We start from the raw sequence: 19,466 nt of genomic DNA, 5'->3' as shown, positions 1-19,466 counted from the left end.
ATGATGTGGAATATCTTTGTAAGTGCTTATTGGCCTTTTATATACCTTTTTTGGAGAAATGTCTATTCACACTCTGCCCATTTTTGAACTGGGTTGTTTTTTTCATTGTTGAGTTGAATTCTGGATATAAGTGCAAGTGACTTTTTAAAAGTAACCCAGATCTTGTCACTCCCCCCCCAGAGTGCCCTCTAACAATTCCACACTATGTTTAGAATAGAATCCAATTCTCACGCTGGCTTTCGGGGTCCTACCGGCTTCTGCCACTTTCCTCCTCACACAGTGCATTACGGTAGGAGCAGGCTTCTCTCTGCCCCTGAAACACATATGCTCATTCGTGTCTCAGCACGAGGATATGTATGTCCCCTCCTTCCCTGGAATTCCCTTTCTTGTCATTCAGTTCAAATATCACCTTTTCAGACAAATTTTCCTGAAAAGAGACTATATCTAAACAATCTCCCCTCTCCCACCAAGAGGAACAAGGAAACTTTTGGGCATGATGGGTATGTTCATTATGTCAACTATGGTTACGGGTTCATGGATGTACATACGTCAAACCTTTCTAAACGGCCAACTTTAAATACGTGCTATTTGTTTCACTCAATTACACTTCAATGAAGCTGTTAAACAAAAACTCCCTTCACGATCACTCCTTCACTGTCACTACCTCATCATACTTTATTCCTGAGGAGAAACGGACAATCTGAAATCACCTTGTTTATTTCTTGATTTCGGTGCTTATCAACCGTCTCATCCCACTAGAACAGAAGTTCCAGGAGGGCAGAGACGTTTTTCATCTTTGTAACTGCTGTATTCTCAGCTTGGCTCACAATTAAGTGCTCAATAAATATCAGGCGCCCTGAATGAGTGAAATTGACAGAGGCTTAGAAAAGAGACTGAGAGGGGTGCCTGGGTGGCACAGCGGTTAAGCGTTTGCCTTCGGCTCAGGGCATGATCCCGGCGTTCTGGGATCGAGCCCCACGTCAGGCTCCTCCGCTATGAGCCTGCTTCTTCCTCTCCCACTCCCCCTGCTTGTGTTCCCTCTCTCGCTGGCTGTCTCTCTCTCTGTCAAATAAATAAATAAAATCTTAAAAAAAAAAAAAAGAAAAAAAGAAAAGAGACTGAGAGACAGCAGGAAGGGTGGCTTTCGAATTCCTCAGATTAACTAGCACCTTTAGACTTCAGGGATGAGACGCAGCTATCTCAAACTCTACCCTAGATGATGTCCAACATCATCATCATTAGAGATAGAATTTACTATTCAACTACTCTGTGGTACTCTTCCAGTATTTTATATATACTCTTCCATTGGGAGTGGTTATTTTTATAATAATAATGTGGCATAATATAATATATATTATATAGTAATTATAATAAATATAATATAGCCTATAATAACTATAATAAGAGCAACAGTAATATAATAAAAACGTTTGTTTAGCACTGGCTATTTGTCAGGTATTATGTAAGCATTTTACCCATGTCATCTCATTTATTCCTCACAATAACTTTATGAAGCAGGTGTTCTCTTATGCACGAGGAATTTGGGATTTAGAGAGGTGAACTAACTGCCCAAAGCCACGTGGCTGGTAAAAAAAAAAAAAAAAAAAGGCAGAGCTGGGACTCAAACCTACGTCTGTCTTGCTGCAGAGCTCATGCTTTTCCCATCGTGCTGTTCAAGTGCTCTGATGACACGGTGCTACCCCAGCTCACAGACACAGCCCCTGAGACCTGAGACAGAGGTGCACCTGGAGACGGTACTACTCAGACTCTGGAACAGGTCAGAAACCAAAGTCACAGAGAGGAGAGGCTGGGTGCGTGAGAATAAACCAGGATATTTACAGGAGGAACTTTTACTTTATAAACAAACTCCACATCTCACTTCCCCTGACATTTAAGTCTTACTGTTTGTGATTACTCTAGGGTAGACCTAGGTTTTTACCTCAGTTGCCTACTAGTGAGGTTTATCGAAGAGATGCTGCCCGTGGGAGATCCAGGCAATCCCCCTTCCCGACTCGGGTCCTGATTTCCAGAGCTCACAGATGAGCCTTTACCTTTCGTGCCCGGCGGCTGTAGGTTGTCTCCGGTCAAGGAGCACCAGCCCACAGGGAAGATGTCCCGGGAGTCGAAGCGGCACCAGTAGTCAAAGGCCCCTCGCCACCCGTCAAAAGTGACAAGCACCTCTGAGCCCCGCACCTCCCCAATAGTGGCTGGGCAAATGAAATGAGGGTTCTTCCTGTCCACAGCTTCTAGCTTCATTCCCATTTTGAAGAAGTTGTGGGAAGGCGATGGTGGTTCCTAGATGAGAAACAGAAACATGCAGACCTAGATGCAAAGACAGAGGCTTGTGTGTGCCAAAAGACTGCTACCAAATTGGATGATGACAAAGTGACCGGCTGCTCTATAAGATTTAAAGCAAAGGTGTAGTTTTTGTTTTACATGAATTTCAAAGGTTACCAAAGTATTATTTCTTAAGCCCTAACATTTTACCATTTTTGATCCAGACTTTTTTTTTAAGAAATAAAAGGTAACAGATAAAGTGGAATCTCTTTTGTGCCCACTCCTCATGCATGTTTTCATATTTTACGATATATATAGACATCTATTTGCGTACTTTAAAATTTTATATAAATGACGTTATACTGTACATATTCTATGACTTTTTTTGTGGTTAACATTACGCTTTTGAAAATTTACCTATGTTGATAAATTCAGCTCCAATCCATTTCAAGTGCTAATAGTACTCCATTATATGTGTATATCACTATTTAATCATTCTCTTCTGACGGACATTGAAGATGGTTTGTAACTGTTCACTATCAAGAGTTTTAATGACCACTCTTGCACCTGTTCCTCCGCACACATGTGGGAGGGTTACTCGAGGGCACATACGTGGGAGAATTGCTGGATTACAGGACAGATATATACATCTTATGCTTTAATAAATACTCTCAAATTGCCCTCCTAAGTGGTTGTAACATTGCTCGCTCTCTAGCAATGTGGATTCGCAATGTAGTTGCAAAGATAAAGTTCCCAAGAAGTGTTGTACAGCTCTGTTCTTTCCCTGGTCTTACACTCTGACCCTGCACAATAACACCGTCTTATTGAACGGACATGTGGTAGAAAAAGTCCCCTACTTCGTCACTTTTTAGTATGGCTTTGGCTCTTCTTTCTCCTTCATCTTTCACATGAATTTCACATGATCCTTCATAAGAAAGCTGATTTCATAGAATCAGCTTTTCAAGGACACAGAAAACCCCTATTTGGATTTTGACTGGAATCCCAGTGAATTTATAGATTTAGGAAGAAATAACCCTTGTATAAATGATATTCAGCCTATCACCATGAACATGATAGTTTTCATTTATTAAGCATTTTTTAATGTAGATTCCTTCTTTAATACAAATTTTTAAGTTTTCTCTATAAATATCTCATGCTTTTTAGTAACGTTCTTCTAGGCATATTATAATTTTATTGCTATCATAAGTGCTACCTTTTAAAATTTTATTTTCAAGCCACTTGTTGCTATTAAATAGAAATGCAACGGATTTTTAAAACCTGATCAGCCAATTTAATACTGAGAGCTTACACTGATTGATACGTCAATTTCCTCATCTGCTTGATTTATCAATTGCTGAGAGACACTTACTGAAATATCCCGTGGCAATTGTGGATTTTCCAATTTGTCCAAATTCTGTCAAATTTTGGTTTCATATCCGAGGCACTGTTTTCAGGAGCGTGTACTCTTTTATCATTAGACAGTGGCCTCTTCAGAATGTCTTTCAGCCACAGACTCTCCTTGCCGAGTGTCAGTATGGTTAGCACCGGCTCCATTCTGACCAAGATTTGCCTAGTGCTATCTTTGCTTTTCCTTCCAACATTTCAGCGTCCTACTGTAGCAGTGTCTCTTGTAAACAGCACGTAGTTAGATTTAAAAACAATCTAATGTATGTCTGAACTGACGAGTTTAAGCTCATTTTTGTGATAACTGATGTATTTAAATTACAATTATCATACTGCCTACTTTCTATGTAACTTGATTGTTCCTTTTTCTCCTGTACAATCAATGGAGTTTGCTTCCCTCTCCACTGCTCCACTGAATGTTAACCATTCTATTTATAGTCTTTCAGTGGGTCATCCCCGTAAGATTCTAACTGCAGAGTTGACATAATTAATAATTAAATCTAAAGTCACCTTTATGTACAGTCCCAGAAAACAGAAGGGCCTTAGACTATTTTACCTACTCCTGAGTTAACAGGTATTTCATAATTCAGCTCCACACTGTTATTACACTTCGTTTATACAGTTTCAGGCAATGCTTCATTAGCTTTACCCACATGTCAAGCAACCTTTCCTCACCACTACTTCTTCCACTCTTACTTTCTGGGTTCAATTATCTTCTTCCAGATATCTATTTTCAGTCATTATTTTAGCATCTATGTTAGTAACTACTTGTATCGTTTGTTTGGAAACGTCTTGATTTTACATGCTTCTGAAATAACAATGTAGCTAGGTATAAAACTGTAGGTGGACAACAATTTTCTTCTCAGTGCTTGGAAGGCACTGTTCTACTACCTTTTGGCTTGTGCTGCCACTGTCCAGAAATGTGCTGCCAGCCCACCCGTGACTACTTGTTCAGATCTTTCCTTTGGACTTCCGTCATATCGTGACGTTTCAAGCTATGTATTTGTCTTATTACGCATTCTGGAAAATTCTGTTATTATCTTCTTGGATATCTCTATTCTCTATTCCTTCCAATTAATCTTTCTGAAGTTCATGTTCAGCATATATTGGACCTTCTAATACTATTCTCCTGTCTCTTCTCTTTAATATTTTCCATCTCCTTATCTCTCTGCACTGCATTCTGGGCAAAGTCCTTACACATGTCTTTCAGTTAATTCTTTATGTAAATCCTGGTTTCTTATATACTTGCCCATTAATTTGTTCTTTTAATCATTAAGTTTCATTTCTAGATGTTTGCTTTTTTTCAAATATTTTTAGAAATAGGGTTTTGTACTTCTCTCAATTTTTAAAATCCTTCTTTTCATTCTTTAATCATTTTTAAATACTTAATTTATAATCTCTATCTGCTGTTTCTATTATCTGAAAGCCCTTGGGTTATAGCCTTACTGTTTGTTGGGTCTACCAATGTCCCATCATGTTGGATTTATTTCGAGAGTTTTTGAGGGCTCTGGAATTCTGAAATGAACACTCATCTTTAGTGTGCTTCACTTTTGGGACTTCTATGACATTGGGTTGAAAGCAACTAAACCGTCTAGAGAGACTTCGGGTTTGCCTCTGCAGGCACTCAGAAATATCTCCATATAGCTCTGAAGTTCTCAGACAACACAGGCACTATATCTGTACCATGAACTTGCATGGGCCAAGACAGCTTTATCAGAGAAAGTGACTCTATCTTCACCCCTCCGTAGACCCCAGGCACAGTCTTTCCACGAAGGAGTAACCAGCTGAAGGGCCTGATCTGGTTGTCCGTGTGGCAGTCTCAGGCCCGTTTTCCTGCCTTGCATGCGGCTAAGTGCTCACCTATCCTACCCTGGCTGTTAAAAGACAAAGATCCTTAGAAAGTAAGACTGGCAACGCCCCTTAAGGCATTTACAGGTGCACAACATACACTTAACACTGGTTCTCCTTCATTCTGGCCTCTGGAGAGTTTTCTAACTTTCTGGTAGCTCGGCAAAGCACGTAAAAAAGTATTTGTTGGTCTCCCTTCCCCGCCAGCCCACCATTTTGCTATATTCTGTAGTGAAAGGGTTTTTAAGTTGCCCAGTACACTACATTCTGGGAATCACATAGTGCTCTTAGGGTTTAATTTAGACTTTACTAGCAGCATAGGCAACTCTAATTCAGCCCCCTTTACCTCATTACAGAACTCAGCTGCGAGCAGACTGAGTGCTTCATGCCTTAGGAAACAAGCAAAAATGGATACAGGTGTTACATCCCTCTTCCACCACTTACTAGCCATGTGATCTTGGGCAAGTTCTTTATTCAAACGTATTGTTTGCTTAATTATTAAATGGAAATCGTAACTCTTGCTTCAGAAAGTTAACTGTGGTTATTAAATGAGATGGTGTATATCAACTCCAAACATGCTACAGACATTCAGAAAATAGTCTTCCTTTCTCTGTTTAGCATATGGACCTTGGGGAATTCCAAGATCTAGGATGAGAACAGCTCCTTCAGATTTATATTATATTTTATATGTTTTACTGATAAACACATTTTAACTTCTTAACAACCCAGTGAGACAGAACCCTACTCACAGATGAAGACAAAAGGATACTGCTTATTGTTGGCAGAGCTGGGACCCAAACCCCAGGAATCCTGACTTTAGTGAAATTTCCTCCAGGGACAGTTGCTGCTTCCTAAGGTACTAAAAAATCCTCCCTCTGAACTAGTACTGAGAAGGCATCCTCAGGCCATAAATATAAAGTAGACATCAGGGACTTAGTAAATGAAAGAATGTAAGCATCTGACCTTAAGCAAGTGGTGATATCTGAAGGACACCATACCTTGTGGAAAATCCTGATGGGAGCCATCTCTGCTCCATTTAGTGTCTTCAAAAGGAACATGGGCCAAGAGGAGGCATTCAGCCGAAATCCTGCAGCAAACATAATGGACAACAGATAAAAAATATGTTTCAAAAGGGAGTGGTGATATCAAGTTTTCCCTTGGGAATCCAGCTACTCCTGCCACAACCTATGCTGTGATAGTTACAGAATCACAGACTGTTAGGAAAGGACTTAAAGGTTAAATAGAAGAAATGCCTCATTAGTCAGCCGAGGAAATGAGGCACAGGAGAGGGAATGTAACTTGCCCAAGGTAATGTTGCAGAGTAAGCAATGGAACAGAGTCCCCAGCCAACTTTTCTGACTCTATGACAAGTATTATAAAATATATATTATAATGTCTAAAAAGCTTTCCTTGAAAAGTACAAAATAGATGTGAGATAGGATTAACCGATACTTGGAAATGATCTAGACAGTAGAGTGTGAAAGGGGAGACAGGATAATCTCTTAAGAAGAAACCAAATATGTCAACTGATACACCCAATATACAAGTAAATCTTTTTGGTTTATTTCAATATAAACTAACTCACTGTTTCTCTGTCTCACTTTCTCTTCCTTTCTCACACACACACACACACAGAGTACAAAACACTTTCTGATACTCATTTTTACTTAAACAATTAAGGATCAGACAATGATGAAGATGGAAGGGATAATCCTATCCCAAAATACACATTTTCCAGAAAAGTAAAAAGAAGCCTAGAGAGATTAATTGTCCACTGTTGTTCAGCAAGTAAAAGCAGTAAGAACGTACCATTTAATTAATAAATTGTAAAAATAAGATTGTTATCGTAGGTAGGTCTTCCAATTACAGCACTGAATGCTTCTTTCTACTTGGCTTCAACTCTCTATCCTGAGGTACTCAAAACCAGTGCTTTTTGATAGTCTCTCCATCCACCTCAGCTTTCCCATTCCTGACAAAACAACAGACAGGCTGCATCAAAGCTGCAGGGCTGGAAATAACAACTATTATTACTGAGGACTTTACTGCGGACGCGACACTGTGCCGATTGCTTTCCACAGACCATCTACTCCTCCTCCAGACAACGCAGGGAGGTAGCTACCACCTCCATTCCATAGATGAGAAGAGAGGTATAAAGTAAACTTAAGATTTCGAAGTGAGCAAATGAGAAAGATAGGATTGAAACCCAGGCCATTGGACCCTTCAGTCCACACTGTGGACTATGCTAAACTATCAATGTGTAGGTAAAATGAAAAAGGAAGAATCAGCTCTGGGGATTAAGTATTAATTAATAACTACAATTACGGGGGAAGACATGAAAAGAGAGAAGAAAATGGAAATAAGAGAGTTACCACCCCATATGATAGAAACTTTTTGTCTCAAAGCTGGCTAGGCTAATCCGAGCTCCCCAAGGTCAGGAGAGGTCCTGGGGCAGCTCACTATGCCAACAATAGTGACAGTGATGCACGTTCCTGTCACTTCATCTAAAACTGCTACTGTTTACTTTTTTGCTTGCCTAGTCTTTTTTCCTTCTGAAAAATTCTATGTGATTTGGTGGGGGTGTCTATTGCATGACTGTACCAACCTGGCCATGGAACAGAAAATAATGTCATTTGAAGGCATCAGACTCCCCCCACCAAGAGTGTGTATGTATGTCCCAAGTTGGGTCAACTGTTTTCTGACGTGATAGGCATGTTGAAGGAGGGTTCTTCTTTCCCTGAGATCATGGCTAGGATGTCTGTAGGTCTGGCACTGCCCTGGAGGACATAACTGAGAACGAAGCCAAGGTGGAGCAAGAGATGGGGAGCCCTGAGAGCGTTTAAAACCCTGCGTCCAAATGCCTTAACTTCTTGTCATAGAGTCCGTAATTCCTGCTCCCTCCTTTCCCTCCTCTGACTTGGTTTGAGTTTTTGCACTCACAGCCAAAGGAGTCTAGACTACCGCTTTACCTTTGATTAGGGTAAAAAAAAAAAAATTAAATTTCTTCAGAAATTCAGGCCTGGTCTGTGTGTGAGGAAAACAACGCTCCTTAGGTCAGGCAAGGGCTGATGCAAGTCAAACCTAGAGCAGATGTGCCGTGAATTGTTCACTACACCTCCGGGCAAGGTGAGGCAAGACACAACTGTTCTAGGGAAATGCTTGCTACACCTTGATAAAAGAGAGGGGCAGGAGGAACGACTGCACGATCAGGACACTCAGATTCATGTCCTCGGTTCCCAACAAGCGCCCTGCCACGCAATCACCAATTCCATTTTTTTAGGAATGGGTTACTCTGGAGCTTCTATCTCACCCAGAACTTGAAGAGATAAAAAAAAAAAAAAAAAAAAAAAAAAGTCCTCTGAGCTCTGGGAACACTTATAATAATAATAATATAATAGCTAATTCGTATTGACTGCTTATTATGTATTAAATACTTCACATGCAATTTCTTTCCAGATATCTGAAATAATACCATGACGTATGCACTATTATTATCCTTGGTTTGCAGAAGAAGAAATGGAAACTCAAGACAAACATCTTGTCCAGGGTAGTAAGTGATGAAGACTGCAGTACATGACGGTCTCCCTCCAGCCCTCCCGGTTCTGAACGATTCTGTGTCACTACCTCCTAGCAAGTTCCTTCAAGAGCAGCAGGGCAACACAGAAAGGTTACCAACCCAAGGAATTACTGAGGTACATTATTCCCCAACCCCCGAGGCGATATGGGACCCCCCCTCCAAATTCAAATGCATCCATAGTCTGTCTTGGGCAGTCATCACAGACAGCATTTTAACACAGAAAGGGCCCTCAGAGACCATATAGTACAAAGATTTTATGGTGCAGATTATAGAACTGAAGTCCAGACAGGCTAAGAAACTTATTTGGGGTCCCATAAGTTGCTCTTGTAGAATCAGGCTGGAGCCCCAAGGCTCTTCAACTGGCTCCCTTTCACTATACCATGCTGCCTTCCAAAGAAAACATTTATCCTGCACATAACGATGTGCTAGGCTCTGTGTGCTACGCACTCTTTAATCACTACTACAACTCTGTGAATTAGATACGAGAAAGTAGCACTTGTTCAGGAACCAGGCTGCACCGATTCAAATCTAGCACTGCCACTTACCTGATGTGTAACTTACGGCAAATTACGGAAACTCTCTCTGGCTTTAGTTTCTTTCACAATAAAGTGGGATAAAAATGGTAACTACCTCAATGGGTTGTTCTAAGGATTAAAATAGGTTAAGACATGTGAAAGACTTAAAACGCAGCCTGGTATATAACAAGTGTTAGATAAATGTTGGCCATTACAGACGAGAAGACTGAGCTTAGGAGAAATGAAGTAAAATATCCAACGTTACTATGCTAGTAAATAGCAGAGGCAGGATTTAAGCCCAATTCCTCTGTCTCCAGAACCTTCATTATCAATCAGCACGTTAATGTCTTCAAATATTTCGTCACTTAGCCCTACCATACTGTTTTTACTATAAAAGGGGCTTAGGTCATAAATTTGTATAAGAGGGAAGAGAAGAAGAATAAAAACAGTAATCTGAGGATCTCCTTGAAATAAACAATGGCCTGGGGTGCTTGTGAGGAAAAGAACAGGTGGATCAGAAATCTCAACCTCTGAAAGTGGGAGCACCTCAGTGCTTGGCCACTCATTCTTTTCTTCTTGGCCTCCAGTGTCCTCCTGGAATACAGGACTGCCAATTTATATCCCCAGCTCAAACCTCTGCCCTGAGTTTCATGCTCGTATTTCCAACTGCCTTGTTCTGTAAGTCTCCATGGATGCTAAGAGGTCTCAAAATGAGTAAGTTTCAAGCAGAACTCCGAATTCACTGCCCGCCCCCAACTTGCTCTTTTCTCCAGTCATCTCAGCTCACTTAATGGCACCAGTTATTTAAACCCAGGTGCCTCAGACTCACCTCTGATCCCTCCCTTCCTAGAACCTCTCAAATACAATTAGTCAGCAAGGCTTGACAGCACGTGGATCTTCAAACCGTTTCTCGCCATGCAAGAGATCTCACCCGCCAATGACCACTCCTGAGCTAAGGCACAGCCGCACTCTGCCTAGAATGCTCCAAGAGCCTTCTAGCTGGACTCTCTGCCTCTACTTTTGCTTCCCTACTGTCTGTTCTCCACGTAACAGCCAGAATGATATGTTTGTGCTTTTTAAAAAATATAAATCAGATCACATCACTGTCATGCACATCCCACAACACAAAATAAATCTACGGTCTTCAGGTATGTTGACAAGGCCTAAATGGTCTGGAACTTGCTTACTTCTCATAACTCATCTCCTGTCACTCCTCTGCCCCCCATTCACTGGTCTTGCTGTTTCTCAAACACACCAAGCTGTGTCCTTCTGCCTCAAACATGCTTCACTTTCTCAAATCTTTGTTAGTTCTTTGCTGAAATATCATCTCCTCAGAGGGCATTCCTAGACCATCTTACCAGCTTCCTAAATCCTGCTCCCTTTTACTTGTCCTTAGCCCTTATCATTGTCTGAATTTTCTTTCTTTTTTCTTTGTAATGTGTATGTCTTTTCCAACTAGAATATAAACTCCATGAGAGTTTTTACTGAACAAGGAAAAATCTCCACTTAGTAAACAGGTACCAAGAATTGATGGATACTTTACCATGTTATTCCATTTAATACTCACAAAAACCAGGTGTGGCAGTTTATGAATGATCTGGCAGGTGAGGCAACTGACATTCAAGGTTAAAAGTCAAGGAAGAGCAACTCACCATTGGCCACATAACTAAACTTGTAAGTGGCTGAGCTAATATGACAAAGCCAGGTCTCTTTAATTCTAAACCCGGGCATGCTGCCAAGTGTTCTGTGCTTACCTAGGATTTCTTTTAAAAAATATTTATAAAGAATCAGTTATAAGGAGCTTCCAGATATTCCCAAGACAATGGGACTACTGAATAAGTTAGGATCCAGCTGTTTCAACTAACCTTGACCTGAGGAAGTTCTGGACTTCGATGCCCATCAGCAGGTCTAAGCGTTAATCAAAGTTCATGCCCTCTGGTGGCGAGTAACAGAACAGCACTTGCACCAGAAACCGCGTGGTTGTGGGCTCCATTCCAAACCCTCTCCATTGTCCCATCTAATAATCCCAAGCTTTGTGAAGTTATTAGACTCTGGCTGTCAAGATGATTCCCAACTCATTCTCTTCTCCCAGGGAAGCTTTACATACATGTACATCTACAAATTCATGCACAGAAATATGCCACTAACTCACTGTACAACCCTAGACAACTTACTTCCCTTTCCTTGTTTCTGTATTTGTCAGATGACACTGAACTAAAAGCTGTGCTTCCAAACTGAGGTTGAGTGGACTATCTCAATTTTACCCCACGCATCAAAGAAAGGAGAAGTGAAACTTGCAGAGAGGTGCTGAACACACTGTCTTCCCTGAGGAAGAAGTGAATATCCAGCCTGACTATTTGGGAAGACTGGATTCCTTTTAGTTCTGACAGGACCCTAAGCCCATATTGCTGTTATGCTGCCACACACACTCTCAAACACAAGTTAATTCAGGCTGATTTAACTGGGGGTGGGGGTTGTGACTAATCTTGACGTAGGTATATGTATACGTGGGTCTGGCAGGGTCCTTGCTGTAGAGAAGAGCGAGTTTAGTCAATATTTTTAAGACACCATGATTAAAGTAACTTCTAAATTTTGGGGTTAACCACCCCCAGAGGTTCTTATAAAGAGTTCAAATTCTCTGATCACAAAATGAGATGTGTATCTTTTTAAAACCCCCTTTCTACTGACAGGCCCTGGAGGCTACTTAGCAAGTAGAAGACTGATCAGGGACAGGAATATATGAAGCGTCCTTTCAAGTCAAGGTACCACATACACCCCAGAGCATGTGACCAAGGTTGCTGACTAGGCACTTTGTACTGGGATCCGGATCACTGACCAGTGGCCTCACAAGAAGCCAGCTTCTGTTTTAGACCAGGGACTCTCAAACGTGGACACTGGAATCCCCTGAGGGAGGATAGAAGACTACACTGGTCCCACCCAGAATCAGAAATTCTGATTTAACTGATCTGAGGTAAGGCCTAAATACTGAAATTTTTAAGAGCTCTCTGGGTGATTCTAACTGGCAGCCAAGTTTGAGAAATAGTGATCCAAACAGTCTTGTCTAGAAGAAATAATCACAGTCTTGAGTAGTAGAACAGGTCAGTAAATAAAACAAGGGAGTGTGAGGAAAAGGCTGGCAGCATTGAATTGACAATGTCACTGAGGATCATTCTACCTTTCCACCTTCTCCCCTGGAGGACTCTGCAAGGGAGTATGAATGTTCCCTTTGTGAACAGAAAACACACACATACACACAGAAATCATACAAGAAGAACGCTCTTCTAGAGCAATGTTTCCCAAATATAGACCAATTTCGTTAGAGTCTCGGGAGAGTCATTTCACCATGCAGAATCCCAAGCCCCATTACCTAGAGATTCTGATTCAGCAACTCTGGGGAGAGGTCCAGAGGAGGCCTGGGGAACATGAACACACACACATATATATGTATAATTATATACATAACTTATTTAAACTTATTTTGAAAAATCTTAAACCTAGAGAAAAGTAGCAAAAACAGTAAATGAACAACTATGTACCCTTCACCTAGATTCAACAACTAGTAACATTTCACCATATTTGCTTTCCATCTATCTACACACATTTTTTCATCTGAACTGTGAGAAAGAGACACAGTGACATTTCACCCCTAAATACATCAGTACATTTGTCCTCAGAACAAGGATATTCTCCTTTAAAACTGTAATATTGTCATACCCAAGAAATTTAATTAAAAATATCCTCAATTGTCCCCAAAATGTCCTTTATAGCTGTTTAATTTTTTAAGTACAGGAACGGATCGAGAATTACATATTGCATTTGGTTGTCATGCTCCTTTAGTCTCCTTTAATCTAGAACAGTCCTGTTGCCTTTTGTTTGTTTTTCATGAAACTGATACTTTTGAAGAGTGTGGGCTAGCTGTTAATAGAATATCTCACAACTTGGATTTCTTTCTGATTGCTCCCTTATGATTACATTCATACTAAACAGTTTTGACAAAAATACAAGTGATGCTGGATACTTCTCTTTTCATTACTTTAAGAAGCACATAAAGTTTATCTAATTATTGATGATACTAAATTTGATCACTTGTTAAGGAGTGGCTAACAGATTTCTTCATTATAATTTCCCTTTGTAATTAATAGGTAACCAGTGAGGAAAAACACTGAGATTATGTGAATATCCTATTCTCCGATAAGCTTTTTTACCCAATGGTTTTATAGCCATTGATTATCCCTGCCTGAATCAATTGAAATGGTGGTTGCAAAATGGTAATTTTCTAGCATTCTTTCTCTATTTATTAGCTGGCATTCTGTAATTAGACCTTTCCCTGCAACTCTACAATTTTTTTTTTTTTTGTACACTACAGACCCATGGATGCCAATACCATTGTTCTTTTGTTTTCATTATTCTGATATTCATATTGCTCCAATTTTGGCTGGTCAGAGCCCCTTCAAGCTGGCTCCTGTGTCCTTCTGATATGTCCCCATCATTCTTTGAGAATACTTTTCTTTCTGGCATAATAGAATGTTCCAAATTCACGTTACATTTTCTCTTTTGCTTAACATTGAAATCAACCATTTCTCCAAGGAGCCATGAGTCCCTCTAGTGAAAAGTGGGATTTAGAAACCACACTGCTACTGAGGTGTCATTACTTCTAGACCTTTTCAATGAATAAAGCTTATGTAATTATAGTACAAGTATATATAAAATTATATACATTTTTTTAAGTGAAGAGTTCATATAGACACCTCCAATTCAAATTCTACACCACAGGGTTCTTCGTCTTCCCTGTCCCACATTTACTCATTTGCTCTATCTTCAATGCATGCAAAATAGCTTCAGATAATTAAGGGAAACCCACTAAGATTAAGAAAACATCAGAATTTATTTGACGTTCCATTTTTTCTTTGAAATATGTCCCATTAAGGGTATACCGTGAAGGTTCTGGGCTCAGGTTATTTGAATTCTTTTTTCAATGTTGTTATGATATCTATTTGATACTCAGTTTAATTTGTTCCCGTTTGTCATCAATTTTAGCTTACGATTTATTCTTTTTTTCTGGTTTAATTTTATTTTTTGAGTAAAATATTTACATAACACAAAAGTTAAGAGAATATAAGAGTATTCACAGAGAAGTCTTACTCTCATTTGCTATACTTTCTACCCTATTCCCCGACACTCCCAATAGGTAAACTTTTCATTATTTTCTGGTTTAACATTTCTGTATTTCTTCTTATAAAACTAAGTATGTAAGATATGTAATTTCGTGTATAAAATGTGCATGTGTGTGTAAATATATTTCCCTTTCTCTTTCTCAAAAGTAAGTGGCATTAAGCACATTCACACTGTTGTGCAACCATCACCACCACCATCCCTCTCCAGAACTTCATCTTCCCCAACTGAACTCTGTACCCAATAAACAATAATTTGCCATTCCTCCCTCCCTACCAGCTTTTAGCAACCACCGTTCTATTTTCTGTCTCTACGAGTTTACCTAAATGAGGTATCTTGTATAAGTGGGATCATATAGTGTTTGTCCTTTTGTGACTGGCTTATTTCAACTTAGCGTAATGTCTTCAAGAGTCATCTACACTGTAACGTGGGTCGGTTTCCATAATACCCCATTGTATGCATATGCTACATTTTGTTTAGCCATTCTTCCACTGACAGACATTTGGGTTTCTTCCACCTTTCGGCTGTTGTGAATAATGCTTCTAAACACAGGTATACAAATATCTGCTTGAGTCCCTGCTTTTAATTGTTTTGTCTATATACCCAGAAGTGGAAATGCTAAATCATAATGGTAATTCTACTTGTCATTTTTTGAAGAAACGCCAGATTGCTTTCCATAGTGGCTGCACCATTTTATATCCTCATTAATAGCACAAAGATTCCAATTTCTCCACATCCTCCCCATACTTGTTTTCTATTTGATAAAAGCCATCCTAATGGATGTGAAATAGTATCTCAGTGTGGTTTTGATTTCTATTTTCCTAATGATTAGTGATGTTGAGCATCTTTTCATGTACTTATTGGCCATTTACAGAAATGTCTATTCAAGTTCTTTACTTTTTTTGGGGGGGTGCTGCTTGGGTCATTTGCTCATTTTTAAATCAGGTTGTTTGTTTGTTTTTAGGTTGTTTTTTATTGTTGTTGATTTGAAGGAATTTTTAAAAATATTGTGGACATTAACTTCTTATCAGATGCAAGATTTGCAAATATTTTCTCCCATCCTGTGGGTTCCCTTTTCACACTGTTGATATTGTCCATTGATGAACAAAAGTTTTAAACGTGATGCAGTCCAATTTAACTATTTTCTCTTTTTGTTGCCTGTGCTTTTGGTGTCATTTCTAAGAAATCATTGTCAATTCCAAGGTCATGAATCTTTTCCCTATATTTTCTCCTACTAGTTTTACAGTTATAGCTCCTACATTTAGGACTATTATCCAGTTGGAGATAATTTTGTATATAGTGTGGAGGTAAGGTCCAGCTTCATTCTTTTGTGTGTGCATATCCAGTTGGCCCTCACCAGTTGTCGAGAATCCACTGAACTACCTTGGTACTGCTGTTGAAAATCAATGGAGCATAAACGTATGAGTTTATTTCTGGACTCTCAAACCTAATCCACTGATCTATGTCTATCTTTATACCATTACCACATGTCTTGAGTATTGCTGCTTTGTAATAAGTTGTGAAATCAGAAAATATGAGTCCTAGGTAGAATGCTAATTTTTGTCAAAGGTCAGATGACTTTCTTCCTTAGCTATCGTAATATGGTGAATTTCACTAATGATTTTTCCAAAGTTAAATCTTCTTTTCATTCCCAGAAAAAAACCCACTACTTTGCTTTGACAAAATATTGTTTTAAATATGTTGAATTCTAATTCCTAATATTTTAAGATTTTTATAACAATATTCATACATGAAATTGTATGTACTTGTGTAATTTAAATCAGGCTTAGGTATCAAAATTCTACCTGCTTCATAAAAAGAACCTGCACGTTTTCCTACTTTTCTATGATCTAGAACTGCACTGTCCAGTAGAGTAGCCAGCAGCCACATGGGCTTTTTATTTTTTACTTTTATGTTTTGTTTTGTTTTTTTTCACAGATCTGCCTGTTTTTTTTTTTTTATGTTATGTTAGTCACCATACAGTACATCATTAGTTTTTGATGTAGTGTTCTGTGATTCATTGTTTGCATATAACACCCAAGTGCTCCATGCAATATGTGCCCTCCTTACTACCCATCACCGGGCTAACCCATCCCCCCAACCCCCTCCCCTCTAAAACCCTCAGTGGGCCATATGCACCCCAATGTTCATAGCAGCAATGTCCACAATAGCCAAACTGTGGAAGGAGCCAAGATGCCCTTCAACAGACGAAAGGATAAAGATGTGGTCCATATGTACAATGGAATATTACTCAGCCATCAGAAAGGATGATTACACAACATTTGCATCAACATGGATGGAACTGGAGGGGATTATGCTAAGTGAAATAAGTCAAGCAGAGAAAGACAATTATCATACGGTTTCACTTATCTGTGGAACATAAGGAATAGCAGGGAGGACATCAGGAGAAGGAAGGGAAAAATGAAGGGGGTTGGAATCAGAGGAGGACACATAGGCTTTTTAACTTTCAATTACAATTAAGCAAAATTAAAAATGTAGGTCTTGGGGCGCCTGGGTGGCACAGCGGTTAAGCGTCTGCCTTCGGCTCAGGGCGTGATCCTGGCATTATGGGATCGAGCCCCACATCAGGCTCCTCCGCTGGAGCCTGCTTCTTCCTCTCCCACTCCCCCTGCTTGTGTTCCCTCTCTCGCTGGCTGTCTCTATCTCTGTCAAATAAATAAATAAAGTCTTTAAAAAAAAATTTAGGTCTTTAGTTACAGTAGCCACATTTCAAGTGCTCCATAGCCACAAGGGGCTGGTGACTACCACACTGGACAGCACAGATGCAAAACATTTCCATCATCACAGAAAGTTCTTTTGGGTATCACTGACTTACAACAACTTAAGTAGAAGGAGAAAATCTGGTTTTTAAGGTTTTGTAGGATTCCTGTTAAATAACCTACACATAGTGCTTTTCTGTAGGTGCAATTTTTTGAAAACTTTTATGTTTTCTATGTATCTGTTTAAATATTATAATGCTATTGGGGTTAATTTTGACAAAGAGTATTTTTTTATTTCACCTCGCTTCTCTATTTTATTTACATAGAGTTATTTCCTCCCTTTGTCATCTCTACGTTTGTGTATCTGTGCTTATTCCTTTTTTTCTTTCATAGGCTAACTAGTGGTTTGTGTATTTTGTGTATTTTTTCCCCAAAAGACGAGTATTTTGATTTATTGCTTTTTTTCTACCTCATTAACTTCTGTTTTATCTTTATTTTTCTTCTTCCTTTTTATTTTCTTTATATTGTGACTCTTTCTCTAGTCTTTTGAATTGGGAATTTAAATCCTTATTTTTATCCTTTCATTTTTATTGATGTCAGGTAGTTAAGGCTATCAATTTTCTTCCAACCACTGTTTTAATTAATCTCAAAATTCTGATACGTGATGTTTATTGTCATTACTCTTTAGGAATTTTGCAATTTTGGTTTATATTTCCCTTTTCAAACAAGAGTTGTTTAGAGTTTTAGATTTCAATTTAGATCTCCAGGAACAGCTAAATGTTTTCACCATTTAGCAGGGTATAGAGTTTGATACGTATACACATACATGATCTACCTTATTCATTCCATTTTTTTTGGCACCATATTACTTTATTTCAAGGAATGGTACAAATGAAAGAAATAGATGTTTTGGTACAACTTACAGGAAAGTCTTTAATACCTTTACTTTTTGTCCTCTTGGCCTGCCTTGCCTTGAGAGGTGTGTTAAATTTATTAGTGTGTCTGTCTCTATCTCCTTGCACCTATAATAATTTCTGTTTTGTGAAGACAGATGCTTTGTAACTTGGCTCTGAAATGTTTTTAACTATTACACTTTCATTACGACTTGTGTCACCATTAAGCATTATAAAATAAAGTGGCTTCTTTGTCTTGTTTAATGCATCTTGGTCTGAATTCTACCTTGTCTAACACCAGAACTGCAATCTCTGCTATTATATTGTTTGACTTTCCTCTGTATACTCTTGGCCATCCTTGCATTTTTAGTCTTTCTCATTCACTTTATTTTACATATGTCTCCTGCACACAATATAAAGCTGGGTCTGACTCTGAGCACCATTCTGAGAATGTTTTTCTTTCAACAGGTAAGTTAAAACCATTTACATTTATTAATGTAAATTACACATTTGGTCTCAACTCTCTCACATTATGTTTTATTTACTGTGCTTTCCATATTTAGTTCATCTCTTTCTCTGTATGGTCTGTTCCTTGATCTTTTTGTTCCTTTGTTAATTAGGAAATTTTGGAATTTTGTTTTAGTGGTTACCTTTAGCTAACGTATTTGCAAATGTCCTTAATTTACCTTTTCCTCATTTAGGCTTCTCCTATTTGGTTTATCAGTTTCAGGTGATATCCTTTGATCCCATCTAAGGATATTATAGGAGGAAGGGGGTTTGCTTCCTGGTTCCAGTGTGTTTGCGTGGCGGGCTCCTGCAGCACTCCCATCTTCTCCATTGCCCATATCCTGAAGAGCCAGACAGCCAGTCGTATCAGTAGCCAGCGCTGCCACCACCCTCCCCCACCTAGGTGGTTTTGTAGCACTCTAGAGAGACAGTTCTCGGGGAACAGCTTTCCATAGAGGTACCCTAGAAGGCAAATTTCTAGCATGTTCCACTGCGTGGTACCACAGTGACTTCTCTCATTCAGTGAGCCACAGCTATGCCCCCTCCAACAATATCT

The 19,466-nt window shown here is 39.2% G+C and overlaps 1 protein-coding gene across 13 annotated transcripts in view; it reads right to left on the bottom strand.

Annotated features, from left to right (window-relative positions):
* SCMH1 (Scm polycomb group protein homolog 1) overlaps positions 1–19,466 on the bottom strand; it is a 173,151-nt gene that overhangs the window by 74,534 nt on the left and 79,151 nt on the right. For 11 of the 13 annotated variants that reach the window (XM_057310723.1, XM_057310726.1, XM_057310724.1 and 8 more), the window contains 2 exons: positions 6,528–6,616; positions 2,052–2,295 (listed from right to left, as the gene is read on the bottom strand). In XM_057310723.1, the coding sequence (XP_057166706.1) occupies positions 2,052–2,295; positions 6,528–6,616 (333 nt within the window). Of the gene's footprint in view, positions 1–2,051; positions 2,296–6,527; positions 6,617–12,985; positions 13,032–19,466 lie in introns of all 13 variants that reach the window. The other 2 variants (XM_057310728.1, XM_048220709.2) reach the window with 1 other exon arrangement.

Source organism: Ursus arctos, unplaced genomic scaffold, assembly GCF_023065955.2.
Source record: "Ursus arctos isolate Adak ecotype North America unplaced genomic scaffold, UrsArc2.0 scaffold_12, whole genome shotgun sequence".
Taxonomy (NCBI): Eukaryota; Metazoa; Chordata; class Mammalia; order Carnivora; family Ursidae; genus Ursus; species Ursus arctos.
This window is presented reverse-complemented; position numbering and strand designations above follow the sequence as displayed.